The sequence below is a fragment of the Ranitomeya imitator genome, chromosome 2 (assembly GCF_032444005.1).
Source record: "Ranitomeya imitator isolate aRanImi1 chromosome 2, aRanImi1.pri, whole genome shotgun sequence".
NCBI classification, from domain to species: Eukaryota; Metazoa; Chordata; class Amphibia; order Anura; family Dendrobatidae; genus Ranitomeya; species Ranitomeya imitator.
Window position 1 is genome coordinate 739395912 of NC_091283.1, and position 17931 is coordinate 739413842.

At 41.2% G+C, this 17931-nt stretch overlaps 1 protein-coding gene across 7 annotated transcripts in view; it reads right to left on the reverse strand.

Moving 5' to 3' along the window:
* Positions 1 to 737: 737 nt before the first annotated feature.
* The window catches only part of COL13A1 (collagen type XIII alpha 1 chain), a 428454-nt gene continuing 411260 nt past the window's right edge, over positions 738 to 17931 (reverse strand). For 2 of the 7 annotated variants that reach the window (XM_069753226.1, XM_069753225.1), the window contains 2 exons: positions 14917 to 14955; positions 2668 to 3095 (listed from right to left, as the gene is read on the reverse strand). In XM_069753226.1, the coding sequence (XP_069609327.1) occupies positions 3093 to 3095; positions 14917 to 14955 (42 nt within the window). In that variant the 3' untranslated portion in view covers positions 2668 to 3092. Of the gene's footprint in view, positions 3096 to 14916; positions 14956 to 17931 lie in introns of all 7 variants that reach the window. The other 5 variants (XM_069753227.1, XM_069753230.1, XM_069753223.1 and 2 more) reach the window with 5 other exon arrangements.

Below are 17931 nucleotides of genomic sequence, written 5' to 3' on the forward strand. Positions count from 1 at the left end.
AAATTGGGCTGAAATGAGAAAAAAAGGCACAAAACCAGAGCAACGGCAAAAATGAATCAGTGCCATAGATATTAAAGGTATACTCTACCGTATCTGGTGGGAAGGGAAACAGAGTGATGTTTTTGGCCAAAATACACCCTTTAGATCGGGACACGGGATAGTACCCGCGTACAGTAAACTGGGAATAGAAAAATGGCTAGGAGAGGGAAGAGAAGGAGGATGATCATGAACAGGCTAGGTGTAGTGGAGACCATGGTTATGATTTGCAGATACCTTTTCTTTTCATTGGCTACTAATAATGGGGAAATGGCTAATTTTCAGCTTGTTTTCAGGATACCTTCTTAAAGCAAAGGCTTCCTTTTTAGCTTGTAGCTGTAAGCTTTATTTAGAGCATGGACGGTCCATTCATTACACATCTGGTAAATAAGTATTTTGGTAGTGAAAAATCAAGATATAGGCTGGTAGCTCGTATGTTTAGCAATTATTAAAATATCATTTTCTATGTGATTTTTGCTAATTCTACCATTTACTTAGGAGTGACTGGTGTTACGAAGTTTTGATTTGCATGTATTATGCGTCATTGATATAAGTAAAATTATACTTAGTTCCAATGCTTCAGTAGACAGGAAAGTTCTGCCGTGAATGACATAAGAGCCTAGAACCTGACTGCATCTTTTTACAGCATTTATTTACATGCTAGAAATAAATGCCGTGGACATAATAAAGTATATCTGTCATAAAAATAAGGTCACGTTAGTGTAGTGAATGTATTATAAATATATAAGCCCTAACTAAGCACCATTTACACAGAACATGGATAAGTAAAGGAAATAAAAAATGGTTAAACTACACTACAAATATGGTTAGCAGAACAATGCTTTCAGAATTCACACCATTCTTATACATTGGCATGGTATGCTATTATCTACATCATAAAAGAGGCATACAGTCTGCATCTCTGGTCATTTAGTAACAAGAACATAGTAACAAAATACAGAAAAAGAGAACAACCTTAATCAACCCGCTGCAAATATGTATAAAAAACGCTACATTTACTTCCATACCACTGCGAACAAAACTACAGAATCTACCACCAGTCATCGCTCCCTCATCTAATACAATATCTGGCGGTATAAAATCTTTTCTTAAAATATACACCCTCATCAGGACTTTTTTTTTTTATATTTCATAGCTTAGTTTACTTATTAGATGGAAACTAATGCCAACCCCTTAGTGGAAAAAAAGTGCTTGCAAGAGCACGTCTGGCAGTGAAGGGGTTTAATGGAAAGAATCCAGATAGATTCTACAATGTTTTAGGAATTCTCTGGAATAAGTAAAACAAGAAAGACATATTTCCGGGCCATCTACCACCGTGATGCATTTCTAAATTATGCCGAGTTGACCAATTTGTAAAAGCGAGAATTGAAGAACATCAATTAGAGAAAATAGATCAAAGCTCTAGTAATAGATGAAGACCGACAAACTAAAAGGATAAACAAGAACAAATGGAATTCCTACATGGAAGCAACTTGGTAACTAAAAGGCAGTGAGAGACTGCTGGAGGAATCATCAAAATCAACTCAAGGAAACGTTTCGCTCTTATGAACATCCTTTCCTCAAAAGTAAGAAAATAACTTTTCTCCAAATGTTCTACTGGAGTCCACAAAATGGAATTGTCCTTCAATACGGTGTAATGTCACACGAGATGGACGGCTTATAACACAGCACTATGGGAACCTCTACAGAAAACCATGAGCATAGTGCAATGTTTCTCATCTTCCCCTCCAGCTATCCGTACTGTAGAAACACAGACAGGAGATAGCAACATAGCCAAACTCAATTCAGGCAACTAGTCTCCTTTGGTAAAACCAATTGTGATCAAGATGGTTTTTTTTTTTCCATCAGCAGTTGGACTTGCAGAAGTCATCAAGATCGGGAGACAGATGTCCTCATCTTCATCCTCTGTGGACTAAAATCTCATCTATTGAATAGCAACCATCTTCATTTTTTGGTAATGAACCATGGTGTCTGGCCCTTAAAGTATCAAATAAAGGTGCTTTCATGATAAGGTTTTAGCAAATACAGGAGCCATGACAATGTTTCCTACCAGACAATTGGAACTATTTCCTTCGAAGCTGCAATCAGTGCAACGCTGTTTCTACCTTTTGGACTTGGTAGCATTTGAATTATTTAATATCTATTGTCATAGCAGGACCGCTATACAGTCCGCAAAATTATGCTTATTGTTATAGCACCTAACTTTCTTGTAGCTCAACATTCCTAATGTTTCTTCATTCCTCTTTTCAAGTATGACTGAATTGTGTACGAGAAGAATTTCCGTCCTTGTTTTGTTGCAATTAGGAGGAAGATTGCAGCTTCTTAATGTCCTATGTTACCGGTAACGACATTGTCAGAGCTGCCTTATACATAACAAATGAATGGATGGATATTTTCAGTACAGCAATATATGGCATAATCATGCAATACGAGCAACAATCGCAATACAATAACACAGAGGAGGACTAATAAAAGAAGCTCAGAACTTTAGTTCTCCCAAGGTCTGAGAGTAATGTACATTCCATGCCGCCTCCATGACAGATGGTAACATTCATTACATGGTATATTCATTTTACAAATGATACCTTGTTTTGGCATCAATATAAGAGAAATAATCTCTCGCTTCTCCAAAAGGACATATTGAAAAACGTAATGGGAATGGATACACAGAGTAGCAAAAGTTGTTGAAAGTTTCATTTATCAATTGACTTTATTTTTCATTAACCATCATACTCAGGAAAACGGCCATCATTTCTCTGATGTACTTTTGGCACCAAAGTATAATAACTTAACAAAAGCATTATTTCATAAATGTGCACAAATATCATGCAAATACAGCAGCATTTCTTCACAAATATTAGAAAAGCAAAAAACAAAAACAAACAATATACACGAATGCTTAAAAAATGGAGAACATCTATTTTAGTATTTATGTACAAAAATGCATAAAGTTTGATGCTTTGTTTTCTACGGAACACTGTATAAAAATAAATATTCTATGTACAGACACACAGGACAATCCCAGGTTAGAACGATCACTGCAAAAAAAACATAAACTTGGGTTAATCCGAAATCTTACAACTTGGTGTGTTCAAGGAGATAGTAATATAAAGTAAGTGTGGGTAAAGGTATAAGGCCCATTCACACGTTGCAGCCACACAGAATTTTTTTTATTGATTTATCGTGATTTTCCTAAGTACGGTGATCACAAAAAAACACAATGTGCCCCCAACGTGTGAATTCAGACTTCGGGGTTACACTCAACTTTTAGAGTTAAAAGTAAAAGTGGAGAAGAACATAAAAAAGAGTGTCGTATCATAAAATGTGAGCATATATCTTAGAACAGCGCTAGTTCTGTCAATGGGCTGCATGCAATATTGAAGCTCAGCCCAAAGCAACACCAGGAAGAATTTCCTCCGAGGGTCCCCTAGATTCACTAATCTCAAAGTAGGATATTCTATCAAAACTCTTCCAGCAAAATGCTGTGTGAGACTTTGGTATTGACTACTATTTCATGTGTAGGACTTATCCCACAACATTCTTATAACGATGTGATCAGTCCATACTAACCACATTTCTTGTGTCAATTTCCTCTAAAAGGTTTTTTTGTGTGTGTGCACATAATTATATAGATTGGCTGTATTGTTCGAGGCCCCTTGTGTAGCTTATGCCTTTGTTTGACATTCTCACAGTCTTTGTTCTAGTTCTTTCCCTAGGTGTTTGATGGGGTACAGTCATCATGGAACAGAAAAGGCCCATCCCAAAATTGTTTCCACACAGTTTAAAGCATTCAATTGCTTACAATTTATTGGTATGCATTAAAATTTCCCTTCACTGGGAACGAAGGTGCCTATGGTGCCCAGGCAGACCCCTGAAAAACAGCTCTATGGCATTATCCTTGCTCCACCAAGCTTTACAGTTGGCACAATGCAGTTAGGCATGTGAATTTTTTTTCCTCACATTTGCGAAACCTAAATCCATTTATTAAACAGATAGAAATGCATGAACAAAATTTTTGAATTTGCAGAACACTGCTCCAGAGTCAGTGGTGGCCCACCTCACTATTAGTTGACTATGTACTTGGTGAAATAAGGATTCATTTATACTTCTCGGAAGCGCTCATTTTCACAATAATCTTTAGGTGTATAGAGGCTGCCGATCAACCAAGTGAATGACCAAAATGCTCGTTCGTTGGGTGAAATGATCTTTTGGTTTATAAAAAAGACCGATGTTCTCAGGAGTTCTCCATCCTGTGTAAACAAGATTTGCCCTGCTGAGAACAACAATTTTTGTTGTAATTATCCAAGGACCATATTCATTTTCAGAGTCGCCACAGCAAATAATAATGCGACTTAGCAGTAGTTATAGACCAGCAAATCAAATAGTTGAAGATAAGAAACCTGTGGCTTGTGTGAGTACCTCTTAAAGGGAACCTGTCATGTAAAAATGCTATTAACCTGTGGACATGGGGTTAATCTTCATGTTAATAGTTGTTAGGAGTCGAGTTTCTTCTGCTGCACAGGGGGAATCTCGATCCGTGTCTGCTGCAGTCTCCCATTCTGCATCGGCCGTACTGGAGCCTGCTCAGCGGAGACGTCGGTCCCAGCGTCTCAGTGAGACTGATACTATGCAAAGGGTTACCGCTGCCTTTCCAGGCTCTGCTATTGTACCCTGCACTGATCTGCGGCGAGCAGGCTTTTCTGGGACTAAGTCCTGCTTTGCACACACTGAGCATGCCCAGGGCAAGATCTCTCAGTGGAGATCTAGGGTCACATGCTCAGGTACTGCAGCAATTTCCATTGGTCCTTCTTGGAAGGTCCTTGTAGGTGCTACGACTAAGTCCTGCTTTGCACTCTGAGCATGCCCAGGGCAAGATCTCTCGGTGGAGATCTAGGGTCACATGCTCAGGTACTGCAGCAACTCCATTGGTCCTTCTTTGAAGGCCCTGTATGTGCTGCAACTATTTAAGGCTCACATGGCCGCACGGCCATGCACTTGTATCTTCTAAGTTATGTGCTTTGCGCCAGTGTGGTCATGCGTTTGTATGTGTTCAGGGACCCGGCTGAAATAAGCCCCTAGAATGCTGGCACCTCCGACGAGGAGATTGTGTTTGTGTGTATTCAGGGACCCGGCTGAAATAAGCCCCTAGAATGCTGGCACCTCCGGCGAGGAGTTTTGTGTGCATGCATGACCACTGACTGCTCTCATTTGGGTAGTTAGCTTGTGCCTCTGTGAAAGTCTAACAGGGCGCAGAGCTTTGCTTTCTCGGCTGCTTTGTGAAGCTAACAGAGCTGGTTCATACAGCCATATAGTGCCGCCATTTACTTAGCAGCAGGTTCCTTCCTGCACGGTGGATCCCGGGTTGCAAACGCACCAATCCCATCTAATAAATATATTCGGTGCGTTCCGCCAACCCTAACAATAGTTTTCAAAAGCTGCACAGAGATTCCAACTGTTGGGAGGAAAAGAACTTTATTCCCCCTGGCAGTCTGAGGCTTTCAGTCACAGGGGTGGGCCGACGGGTCTTCAATCACTGCTCAGCACATAGTCTGCAGTGGCCAGTTTAGCAGTGCATCGGTGATGAGCTGACTTTCAGTCAGTTATGCACTGAGTGGTGACTGAAACCGCGCACCCAACCCTATAAGTGACGCCTAGAATAAAGTTAATTTCCTACTGGCAGTAATTAACCTTATACCTGTAGATCAAAAATGTCTTTTCACAAGACTGGTTACCTTTAACCTGTATACCTACAATATCTTAGAATAAAGCGCACTAACTTAATGGACGAATGTAGCATGATTTTTATTTTCAACTGTTTGATGTATTACAGATTGCTTATGGGTTGCTTATAGATCGCTAAATGGGGTGTGCCCGTATAAACGGGCTATTAAACGACCGCGGATCAGTAAACATCTACTTTATTTGTCATTTAATGCTGCAAGTCAGGTGGTGTAGACCCACCTCTAAGTCGCTTTCACACAATGCATTTACACTGTGTTTTACTTGCCACAATTTTGAAACTTGTGGCAATTTTACTGCAATTTTGGTAAATTGCAGAAATTTTTTTTGTAATATACTGTTCTTATCTCCTCTGCACCTGTAAACTCATCTCTGTGTGAGTCATCTACTGTAGTCCTCTGCTGTGATTCTGGCTCTGCTGCTTCTCACCTGGAAACTGGAATCGGACGAACAGAGAGGCGCACGTCATTGGTGGGGCGGGGCTGCCTCTCAGTGGGTGACTGCAGTCTGAGCATGCTCATATCAGATTTCACTCTTCTCTAAGACCAAAAAGAGTTTTTTCATAACCTTCTCTAAGGGTATATAGCAACAACTAAAGCATGGACATCATTTGAGAGTTTAATGAAAAAACAGCAAAAAAAGGCCAAAAGTATCACTATAATTAAGTTTATTCCTGTTTATTCGCTTCAGCAGGAACAAAGCAGAGAGAAGAGTGAAGCGTGATTTAGGCTCGGTCATGCATGGTGCAGATTGACTCCTCCGATTCTTTGAAGTGCCGTCTAGTGATGAGCGAGTGTACTCTTTGCTCGGCTGACCTCCGACTTTATCACTGCTCGGACATTTAGTTTTCATCCCGGCAGCTGAATGATTTACAGCTACTAACCTGCTTGATTACATGTGGGGATTCCCTAGCAACCAGGCAACCCCCACATGTACCTAGGCTGGCTACTAGCTGTAAATAATTCAGTTGCCGCAATGAAAACTAAATCTCCGAACAGTTACAAATACTCGGAGGACACCCGAGGGTGCTCGGGAAAACCCGAGCAAAGAGCACACTCGCTCATCACTAGTGCCGTCCCTTCAGCTGACAAGCCCTGTCATATACTTTCTAATAACAAGCAGCACATCACAGCGCTTCGCTGTCAGCTGAAGGCACAGCTATCCAAAGCATCAGCATGATCCAGGCAGAGGAGGAGAGTGAAATCTGAGATGAGCATGCTCAGACTGCTGTCACTCACTGAGAGGCAGCCCCGTCCCCACCAATGATGGTGTCCTCTCTGTTTGTCCGATTCCAGTTTCCAGATCCGAAGAAGCAGAGCCAGAATCATAACAGAAGACTAGATGACCTACATAGAGATGAGCTTACAGGAGCAGAGCAGGTAATAGACGTACATTAGAAAATTGATTGTTTGGAGGAGATAGGACATAGGAAAGGGGGTGAAATTAATAGTGGAAAATCTCTTTAAAATTGCAAAGTACATTTAAAATCAAGCATATTTGCAATTTATTAAATATTTGCAATTGACTTCTTATTAAAAATTCTCTCCTATCCTTCCTATTTCTTAGGTTACAGACCACTGCTGAAGCCTATCAGAGGTGACTGGTCTCCGAGGCAACAAGCACGGTCCTTTCAAGTTCTGCTCTGAAACTGTCCAGATCATTAGATCTAGCTAGCTTCAGTGGCCTTGCACTCTTTTGATGCTGCAGAGGCAAAGCTTGGGGCATGGGTAAAATGCATTTTTGTTTGCAGATTAATTGTCCACAAAAAGAAACACACGAAAAAAAAAGGAGTTATGTCCGATTGTGATCTGAGTCACGGATCAAACATGCCCATTCAAATATATGAGTTAGTGAAAAACTTGGACCACACACTGACAGTATTCTAGTAGCATCTATTTTCTAGCTGTCTGTTTTCCACAGTTTGACAGAAAATTAAAAATCCCCCTTTTTTAACATGATATAAGATATTAATGTATAATTTGGAAGATTTTTACGTACATGTATAACATTGATTGACATAATTATCCATGCATATTGATGCAAAGTACCGTATACTGCGTGCTACATGCATATCTGTGCAAAATACATGACAAACAGCATGTCCCAATCTATAGAGTATAACTGGGAAACTGAGGAATGAATGATGCATATATATATATATATATATATATATATATATATATATACAGTACAGACCAAAAGTTTGGACACACCTTCTCATTTAAAGATTTTTCTGTATTGTATTTTCATGACTATGAAAATTGTATATTCACACAGAAGACATCAAATCTATGAATTAACACATGTGGAATTATATACTTAATAAAAAAGTGTGAAACAACTGAAATTATGTCTTATATTCTAGGTTCTTCAAAGTAGCCACCTTTTGTTTTGATGACTGCTTTGCACACTCTTGGCATTCTCTTGATGAGCTTCAAGAGGTAGTCACCGGGAATGGTTTTCACTTCACAGGTGTGCCCTGTCAGGTTTAATAAGTGGGATTTCTTGCCTTATAAATGGGGTTGGGACCATCAGTTGTGTTGTGCAGAAGTCTGGTGGATACACAGCTGATAGTCCTACTGAATAGACTGTTAGAATTTGTATTATGGCAAGAAAAAAGCAGCTAAGTAAAGAAAAATGAGTGGCCATCATTACTTTAAGAAATTATGGTCAGTCAGTCCTAAAAATTGGGAAAACTTTGAAAGTGTCCCCAAGTGCAGTGGCAAAAACCATCAAGCGCTACAAAGAAACTGGCTCACATGAGGACCACCCCAGGAAAGGAAGACCAAGAGTCACCTCTGCTTCTGAGGATAAGTTTATCCAAGTCACCAGCCTCAGAAATCGCAGGTTAACAGCAGCTCAGATTAGAGACCAGGTCAATGCCACACAGAGTTCTAGCAGCAGACACATCTCTACGACAACTGTTAAGAGGAGTCTTTGTGCAGCAGGCCTTCATGGTAAAATAGCTGCTAGGAAACCACTGCTAAGGACAGGCAACAAGCAGAAGAGACTTGTTTGGGCTCAAGAACACAAGGAATGGACATTATTAGACCAGTGGAAATCTGTGCTTTGGTCTGATGAGTCCAAATTTGAAATCTTTGCTTCCAACAACCGTGTCTTTGTGCGACTCAGAAAAGGTGAACGGATGGACTCTACATGCTTGGTTCCCACCGTGAAGCATGGAGGAGGAGGTGTGATGGTCTGGGGGTGCTTTGCTAGTGACACTGTTGGGGATTTATTCAAAATTGAAGGCATACTGAACCAGCATGGCTACCACAGCATCCGGCAGAGGCATGCTATTCTATCCGGTTTGCGTTTAGTTGGACCATCATTTATTTTTCAACAGGACAATGACCCCAAACACACCTCCAGGCTGTGTAAGGGCTGTTTGACCAAGAAGGAGAGTGATGGGGTGCTACGCCAGATGACCTGGCCTCCACAGTCACCAGACCTGAAGCCAATTGAGATGGTTTGGGGTGAGCTGGACCGCAGACTGAAGGCAAAAGGGCCAACAAGTGCTAAGCATCTCTGGGAACTCCTTAAAGATTGTTGGAAGACCATTCCCGGTGACTATCTCTTGAAGCTCATCAAGAGAATGCCAAGAGTGTGCAAAGCAGTTATCAAAGCAAAAGGTGGCTACTTTGAAGAACCTAGAATATAAGACATAGTTTCAGTTGTTTCATACTTTTTTGTTAAGTACGGTATATCATTCCACATGTGTTAATTCATTAATTCATAGTTTTGATGCCTTCAGTGTGAATGTACAATTTTCATATAGTGGTATAGAAGATGCAAAGCACAGCCTAGGAGGGAGGTGCACAGTCAATAGGTGCCCAAACCTTGATGTATAGATTACAAGTGACTAGCACACTCCAAGAAATTGTGATGCAAAATAAAGGGGGGTTTATTACATACAAAGTCACAAACATTTCGGTCAACTCTTGACCTTCATCGGTGTGCTAGAAAGAAAATTATATCGAGAACAAAAATATATTTAACAAAACTAGGAGTGTAACAAAAATTCGGACAAGGTAATAACAAAACAACAAAAGTATATACATCACGAAAACAACAAAGTCATAAGATATAAAGAAATTAACAATCATGGAGTACAATCAACAAAACCACGTCTATGTATGAATACAGCTGCAGATCGATATATGTGCAAGGAACCACAAGAATAGATCATAAGCACCAGTGTGGGACTATAAAGAATATAGTGGCATGGCAAGGAGAAGACTATGGTAGCATGGCAGGGGAAAGAGGGGGTGGCATAGTATATGATATGAGACCTACCTAAGTACACCTGTATGCTTGTATGAGCCCTAATGTAGAATACTATATATTGCATCTATAGAGAATGAAAATAAAATAATAACCTATACAGCAGTGGTGCCATTGCAGTGTGCTATGTGAGACTAGACATAGTCGTAGCATAGGGGTACATACCAATTAGATAGTTCTGGTGAGATTGAACCAGATAGGGTTGCAGATAATGGTCTATAGAAGAGAATATGATGAATAAAACGAGGGGGTATACAGTGGGGCAAAAAAGTATTTAGTCAGTCAGCAATAGTGCAAGTTCCACCACTTAAAAAGATGAGAGGCGTCTGTAATTTACATCATAGGTAGACCTCAACTATGGGAGACAAACTGAGAAAAAAAAATCCAGAAAATCACATTGTCTGTTTTTTTAACATTTTATTTGCATATTATGGTGGAAAATAAGTATTTGGTCAGAAACAAACAATCAAGATTTCTGGCTCTCACAGACCTGTAACTTCTTCTTTAAGAGTCTCCTCTTTCCTCCACTCATTACCTGTAGTAATGGCACCTGTTTAAACTTGTTATCAGTATAAAAAGACACCTGTGCACACCCTCAAACAGTCTGACTCCAAACTCCACTATGGTGAAGACCAAAGAGCTGTCAAAGGACACCAGAAACAAAATTGTAGCCCTGCACCAGGCTGGGAAGACTGAATCTCCAATAGCCAACCAGCTTGGAGTGAAGAAATCAACAGTGGGAGCAATAATTAGAAAATGGAAGACATACAAGACCACGGATAATCTCCCTCGATCTGGGGCTCCACGCAAAATCCCACCCCGTGGGGTCAGAATGATCACAAGAACTGTGAGCAAAAATCCCAGAACCACGCGGGGGGACCTAGTGAATGAACTGCAGAGAGCTGGGACCAATGTAACAAGGCCTACCATAAGTAACACACTACGCCACCATGGACTCAGATCCTGCAGTGCCAGACGTGTCCCACTGCTTAAGCCAGTACATGTCCGGGCCCGTCTGAAGTTTGCTAGAGAGCATTTGGATGATCCAGAGGAGTTTTGGGAGAATGTCCTATGGTCTGATGAAACCAAACTGGAACTGTTTGGTAGAAACACAACTTGTCGTGTTTGGAGGAAAAAGAATACCGAGTTGCATCCATCAAACACCATACCTACTGTAAAGCATGGTGGTGGAAACATCATGCTTTGGGGCTCTTTCTCTGCAAAGGGGCCAGGACGACTGATCTGGGTACATGAAAGAATGAATGGGGCCATGTATCGTGAGATTTTGAGTGCAAACCTCCTTCCATCAGCAAGGGCATTGAAGATGAAACGTGGCTGGGTCTTTTAACATGACAATGATCCAAAGCACACCGCCAGGGCAACGAAGGAGTGGCTTCGTAAGAAGCATTTCAAGGTCCTGGAGTGGCCTAGCCAGTCTCCAGATCTCAACCCTATAGAAAACCTTTGGAGGGAGTTGAAAGTCCGTGTTGCCAAGCGAAAAGCCAAAAACATCACTGCTCTAGAGGAGATCTGCATGGAGGAATGGGCCAACATACCAACAACAGTGTGTGGCAACCTTGTGAAGACTTACAGAAAACGTTTGACCTCTGTCATTGCCAACAAAGGATATATTACAAAGTATTGAGATGAAATTTTGTTTCTGACCAAATACTTATTTTCCACCATAATATGCAAATAAAATGTTAAAAAAACAGACAATGTGATTTTCTGGATTTTTTTTTCTCAGTTTGTCTCCCATAGTTGAGGTCTACCTATGATGTAAATTACAGACGCCTCTCATCTTTTTAAGTGGTGGAACTTGCACTATTGCTGACTGACTAAATACTTTTTTGCCCCACTGTATATATGTGGTCGAAAAAATATATATAATATAATATATAGTGAAATACCAACTGGCTAAGACAGGGGTACATACCCGGTAAATAGATAGGCCAAAAGGAACCATACGGCTGTAAACCTAAACCGCCAATCTATGAGGGTGAAAAATGTATATATATGTAATCAGAACGGCTGCTGGGAGGCCTGCCACATGAGCGATAGGTGGAAATAGTGTAGGGGAAAGCCCGATATAGAGAACTTACCAGCGCACAGGAGATATGGGTCTATGCAGTATCCACCGCAAGAAGGTGTGAGGTAATGTGCCTAGTTCTACTATATATAGTAAGTGAAAGAGCACGCAGTATCAGCCGGCATGTGGTCCGGAAAAGGGGCGGGGCGGTGATGACGCCGGTGTCAGCTGGCCGAAGGGGGCGGTAACATGTGCGTTCCACAGAAGAGAATCAAGATGGAGGTGCGTTCCAAAAGAGAAAGCGGTGAATCGTTCTCTATAGATGCAATATATAGTATTCTACATTGGGGCTCATACAAGCATACAGGTGTACTTAGGTAGGTCTCATATCATATACTATGCCACCCCCTCTTTCCCCTGCCATGCTACCATAGTCTTCTCCTTGCCATGCCACTATATTCTTTATAGTCCCACACTGGTGCTTATGATCTATTCTTGTGGTTCCTTGCACATATATCGATCTGCAGCTGTATTCATACATAGACGTGGTTTTGTTGATTGTACTCCATGATTGTTAATTTCTTTATATCTTATGACTTTGTTGTTTTCGTGATGTATATACTTTTGTTGTTTTGTTATCACCTTGTCCGAATTTTTGTTACACTCCCAGTTTTGTTAAATATATTTTTTGTTCTGTATATAATTTTCTTTCTAGCACACTGATGAAGGTCAAGAGTTGACCGAAACGTTTGTGACTTTGTATGTAATAAACCCCCCTTTATTTTGCATCACAATTTCTTGGAGTGTGCTAGTCACTTGTAATCTGTACAATTTTCATAGTCATGAAAATACAGAAAAATCTTTAAATGAGAGGGTGTGTCCAAACTTTTGGTCTGTACTATATATATATATATATATATATATATATATATATATATATATATGTGTACTGTATATGTAAATATTCAGTATATATATATATATATATATATATATATATATATATATTTATATATATATATATATATACTGAAAAAGGGCACTCACAGAATACTGTGATCAACACATCACACATACATAATGCAAACAATTCACAAGGCAGATGAAGTGAATGATCTCCTTTGAACACTTTTACTTTGCATGTGTTGTATTAATTTGCATAGGAATTTTTTACTTTACAGTTTTTGTCTAGTACTGATCCTCAGTATGTAACAAGCTGACTCTACTCTAAGGCTGTAATTTCAACTACTTGCTTGCTTAACCGGTCACTGTATGCATAGGAAGTTCAGTAAAAATCCATAAACCCATTAGATTGTGGTCTGGAAATCTCAATGATTCGGTAGTGTCGTATTATCATAAAAATTACCTTAGTGCATCACTTGTGTTTTCTGCAATTAACAGGATGAAAGTCTGAAAGTCTAATCTTTAGAGCTGTAGGACCTGGTGTGAAGCATCTCGTGACTTAAATGGAATCTGTCAGCAGGTTTTTGCTATGCAATTGAAGACAGCATGTTGTAGGGGTTAAAAAACAGATTTCAATGATGCTCTGTGGTTTTGTTCATTTGCAATGGTTGTTTTAGTAACCAGAGTTTTTAATTGCTTTGGACCCAGAAGCATGTGCCTGGTAGTCCAACACACACCCTCCTTTGATGGGCAGCTCACTGTCTGTGGATATTGTACATACAGATCCTGGTGAGGGCGGGGTTAGCTCCTCAGCTGTGCTTCATTCTAAATAAAAAAACCTCTTGATTGTGTGAGAACGACTTCACCCGGTAAATTAAGTGATAGATCGTTCGATTCACGGTCTCTTTGCCTACATCAGACTGCTCTCAGATAAAGTAGCAAAAACCTGAGCAGGGTTACTTCGTCAGGATGTAGGAGGCAGAAATGTGGGGATGCCACGGTCAAGTGTCCACAGCAAGCAGAGCCGAGTGCATCACCGGTTTCCTGCGTCCATATTCCTGAAGCCGAGGCGTCACGTGCACAGATTGAGATCTCTGCAGCCCTTGGCTTCAAGAACATGGCCACCGGAGGCCGCACGTGTGCATATTGAGATCTTGGCGGCCATTTTCCTGAAGCCGATTGCTGTCAAGAGCTCAATCTGCGCACGCGCGGCCTCAGGAGGATGGCCATCGAGAAACCGATGAGACACTCTGCTCTGCTCGCTGTGGACACCGGACAGCAACGTCACCACAATTCTGCCGCTGGCATCCTGAGGAAGGGACCCTTCTCCATGCTCTGCCTCACCGCTGACAACGGACCTGCAGCATCGCACCCTGGGACTGCAGCATTGCCCCACTTCTGCCGCCGGCTTCCTGAGGAAGGGACCATGCCTCCTGTGACCCCACTCTACCAATGCCGGCCCTCAGGTAAGATAACTTAAATTCAGATAATAAGACGGACCCCCGTGTTATAAAAATGTTTTTTCTGCTATTTTCCACCTCAAAATTTGGGGTGCGTCTCATGGTTCGGTGCGTCTTATAGTCTGAAAAATATACTATATATATATATATATATATATATATATATATATATATATATAAAGACCATAAGGCACACAAGGCACATCATATCACTTTGATACACTGCCCCCCCTATAATGGAGGATTATAATGGGCACTTTCCAAACGCTATCAACAATGGTTGCAAATACATGATGTTACTCCGGAACCCCACATGTTGATACAATAAATTACGAAGTTTATTATTTTATTGACATTATGACTCAGCCGTAAAACTGTGTTTAAAGGAGAACATACACCTTAATTTGATCAGATACATTACAAACATTGCTTTACTAATGTTACCTTATTCCAGCAGCCTTGAACTGGTAGACCATCATCTCCCTATGGATACAAACCATTTCTTATTATTGGGTACGGAAATGACTCTGAGGTAAGTAAAAGCATGCAGTAAAGTACAATCCACATATCGTAACATATTGTTGAGGTTTATGCTTTACTTTATTCCATCCATTTTGCACTGTGTCACACTTTAAAGGGACTCTGTCACCTGAATTTGGCGGGACTGGTTTTGGGTCATATGGGCGGAGTTTTCGGGTGTTTGATTCACCCTTTCCTTACCCGCTGGCTGCATGCTGGCTGCAATATTGGATTGAAGTTCATTCTCTGTCCTCCATAGTACACGCCTGCGCAAAGCAATCTTGCCTTGTGCAGGCGTGTCCTATGGAGGACAGAGAATGAACTTCAATCCAATATTGCAGCCAGCATGCAGCCAGCGGGTAAGGAAAGGGTGAATCAAACACCCAAAAACTCCGCCCATATGACCCAAAACCAGTCCCGCCAAATTCAGGTGACAGGTTCCCTTTAAGACATAATCCCTTTCTGATAAGCCATACACTTTTCCATCTAGCTTATGCTCATTTATTAGGTGTCTAATAAAGCAATAAATGGGTGCAACGCTGACCTGTGATGTTTCCTGCAATGTCTGTTTTAGTAAAGAACTGTATTTTTCATGAAAAGAATGATTCTGGGGAATCTTTTCTTTCAACTTTACATTGTGCTATTCCTCTCCTATTCCTCCTAGAAATTTATGAATAAATTTACAACTAGGTGTATAATCAATGCGAAAAGCGTCACACTGTGCAGAGTACTCCCCATTTTCTGTCCATTATTGTTCATTAATATATATATATATATATATATATATATATATATATATATATATATATATATATATATATATATATATATATATATTATTTATCTATGAGGAATAACAGGTGAATAACCCATGGCAGAGTTATAAAAGAATCGGAATTATCGTATTTTTCGGACTATAAGATGCACTTTTTTCCTCCCAAAATGTGGAGGAAGATGGGGGGGCATCTTATAGTCAGGATATAATGGCTCTGGCTGTGGTGGGGAGGTGGGGGAGCGATATCGGAGGAGCAGCAGGTCACAGAGGCAGGAACCGACGGCTCTGGCTAACTCCTGTACCCGCTGCTAAAGAGAAATGAATATGCACTGCATTCCATGCCTATTGGCCCCATCCTCTTGCTGGTATGATTAGCCCCATTCCAGTTCTGGTATCCATGGCCCCATTAGAAAAGATTAAAAAAACAAACCTTTACTCTTAACTTCCTCCGCTCCATCGCAGTCGCAGCGTCCTGCTTCGGTGCCAGCAGCTGCTTAATGCTTGCAAGCAGTGCATGGCAGGGAAATCATGCGCTGCTCACAAGCCGAGCACAGCTGCCGGAATACTCACCTCTTCAGTAGCATGCACTGTCAGCCGCCTGCTTCTTGCTGCTGCCGGCGGTCACGTGTGCCGATACTTAAGAGAAATGAATATTCTGCATATTCATTTCTCTTAAGTATCGGCACATGTGACCTTCGGCCCCAGCAGGAAGCAGGTGGCTGACAGTGCGCGCTACTGAAGAGGAATGGATACTCACTGCGATCTCTGATGAACACCCGGTGAGTATTCTGGCAGCTGTGCTCTGCTTTTGAGCAGCGTATGATGTCCCTGCCATGGATGGGGCCAATCAATCATACCAGGAACTGGATGGGGCAATCAATCATACCAGGAGCGGGATGGGGCCAATCAATCATACCAGGAACTGGATGGGGCCAATCAATCATACCAGGAACTGGATGGGAACAATCAATCATACCAGGAACGGGATGGGGCCAATCAATCATACCAGGAATGGGATGGGGCCAATCAATCATACCCGGAACTGGATGGGAACAATAAATCATACCAGGAACGGGATGGGGCCAATCAATCATACCAGGAACTGGATGGGAACAATCAATCATACCAGGACCGGGATGGGGCCAATCAATCATACCAGGAACTGGATGGGAACAATCAATCATACCAGGAATGGGATGGGGCCAATCAATCATACCCGGAACTGGATGGGTTCAATCAATCATATCAGGAATGGGATGGGTTCAATCAATCATATCAGAATAAGAATTGGACCATGCATACCAGGTGTGGGATGGGGCCAATCATATCAGAATAAGGATAAGGCCATGCATACCAGGATAAAGATGGGGCCATGCATACCAGAATAAGGATGGGGCCATGCATACCAGGATGGGGATGAGGGCCATACATACCAGGATAGGGATGAGAGGACCATATTTAACAGGATAGGTGATCTTAAGTAAGATCTTAAGTTTTTTTCCTAATTTCCTCCTCTAAAACCTAGGTGCGTCTTATGGTCCACTGCGTCTTATAGTCCAAAAAATACGGTATGTTATGCAGAATGCACATGTTTTCTAAAGCAGACAATTTGGGAGTTCTGGCAGAACCTCGTTAAAGTGCCACTTTTCTGGAGGCAGAAGAACATTGAAAAATTATTTCTGAAAAATGTTAAACTCATAGTATAAGATTATCAAATTTATAGGACCGAGGACCAGTGGTTGGAGAACTCCATACTACACACATTTAAAAGACACCTGGATGCCACATAATGCCCATCCTAAAGATGTTCTTGTCTAAAGTGTCTATTTCCAATGACTAGACATGTTTTCATATTACTTAAAGAGGTTGTCCACTACTTTAGCATTGATGACCTATTCTTAGGAAAGATTATCGATGTCTGATCGGTCGAGGTCCGACACCCGTTTACCCCTGATGATCAGCTGTTATCAGTGTTGGCGGCAGCATCCGCTGGCCGGAAGTACTCACTTGTGGAGCTGCCAGTCTTCTTGTGTCCCCCACAGGGTTCTACACATCCACCTCCTATTGATTTGAATAGGAGTATGCAGTATCCTGAATATGCAGTACACTGCCACAGCCACTATAGGAAGATGGCCAGCTCCACAAGTGAGTACTTCTGGCCGGCG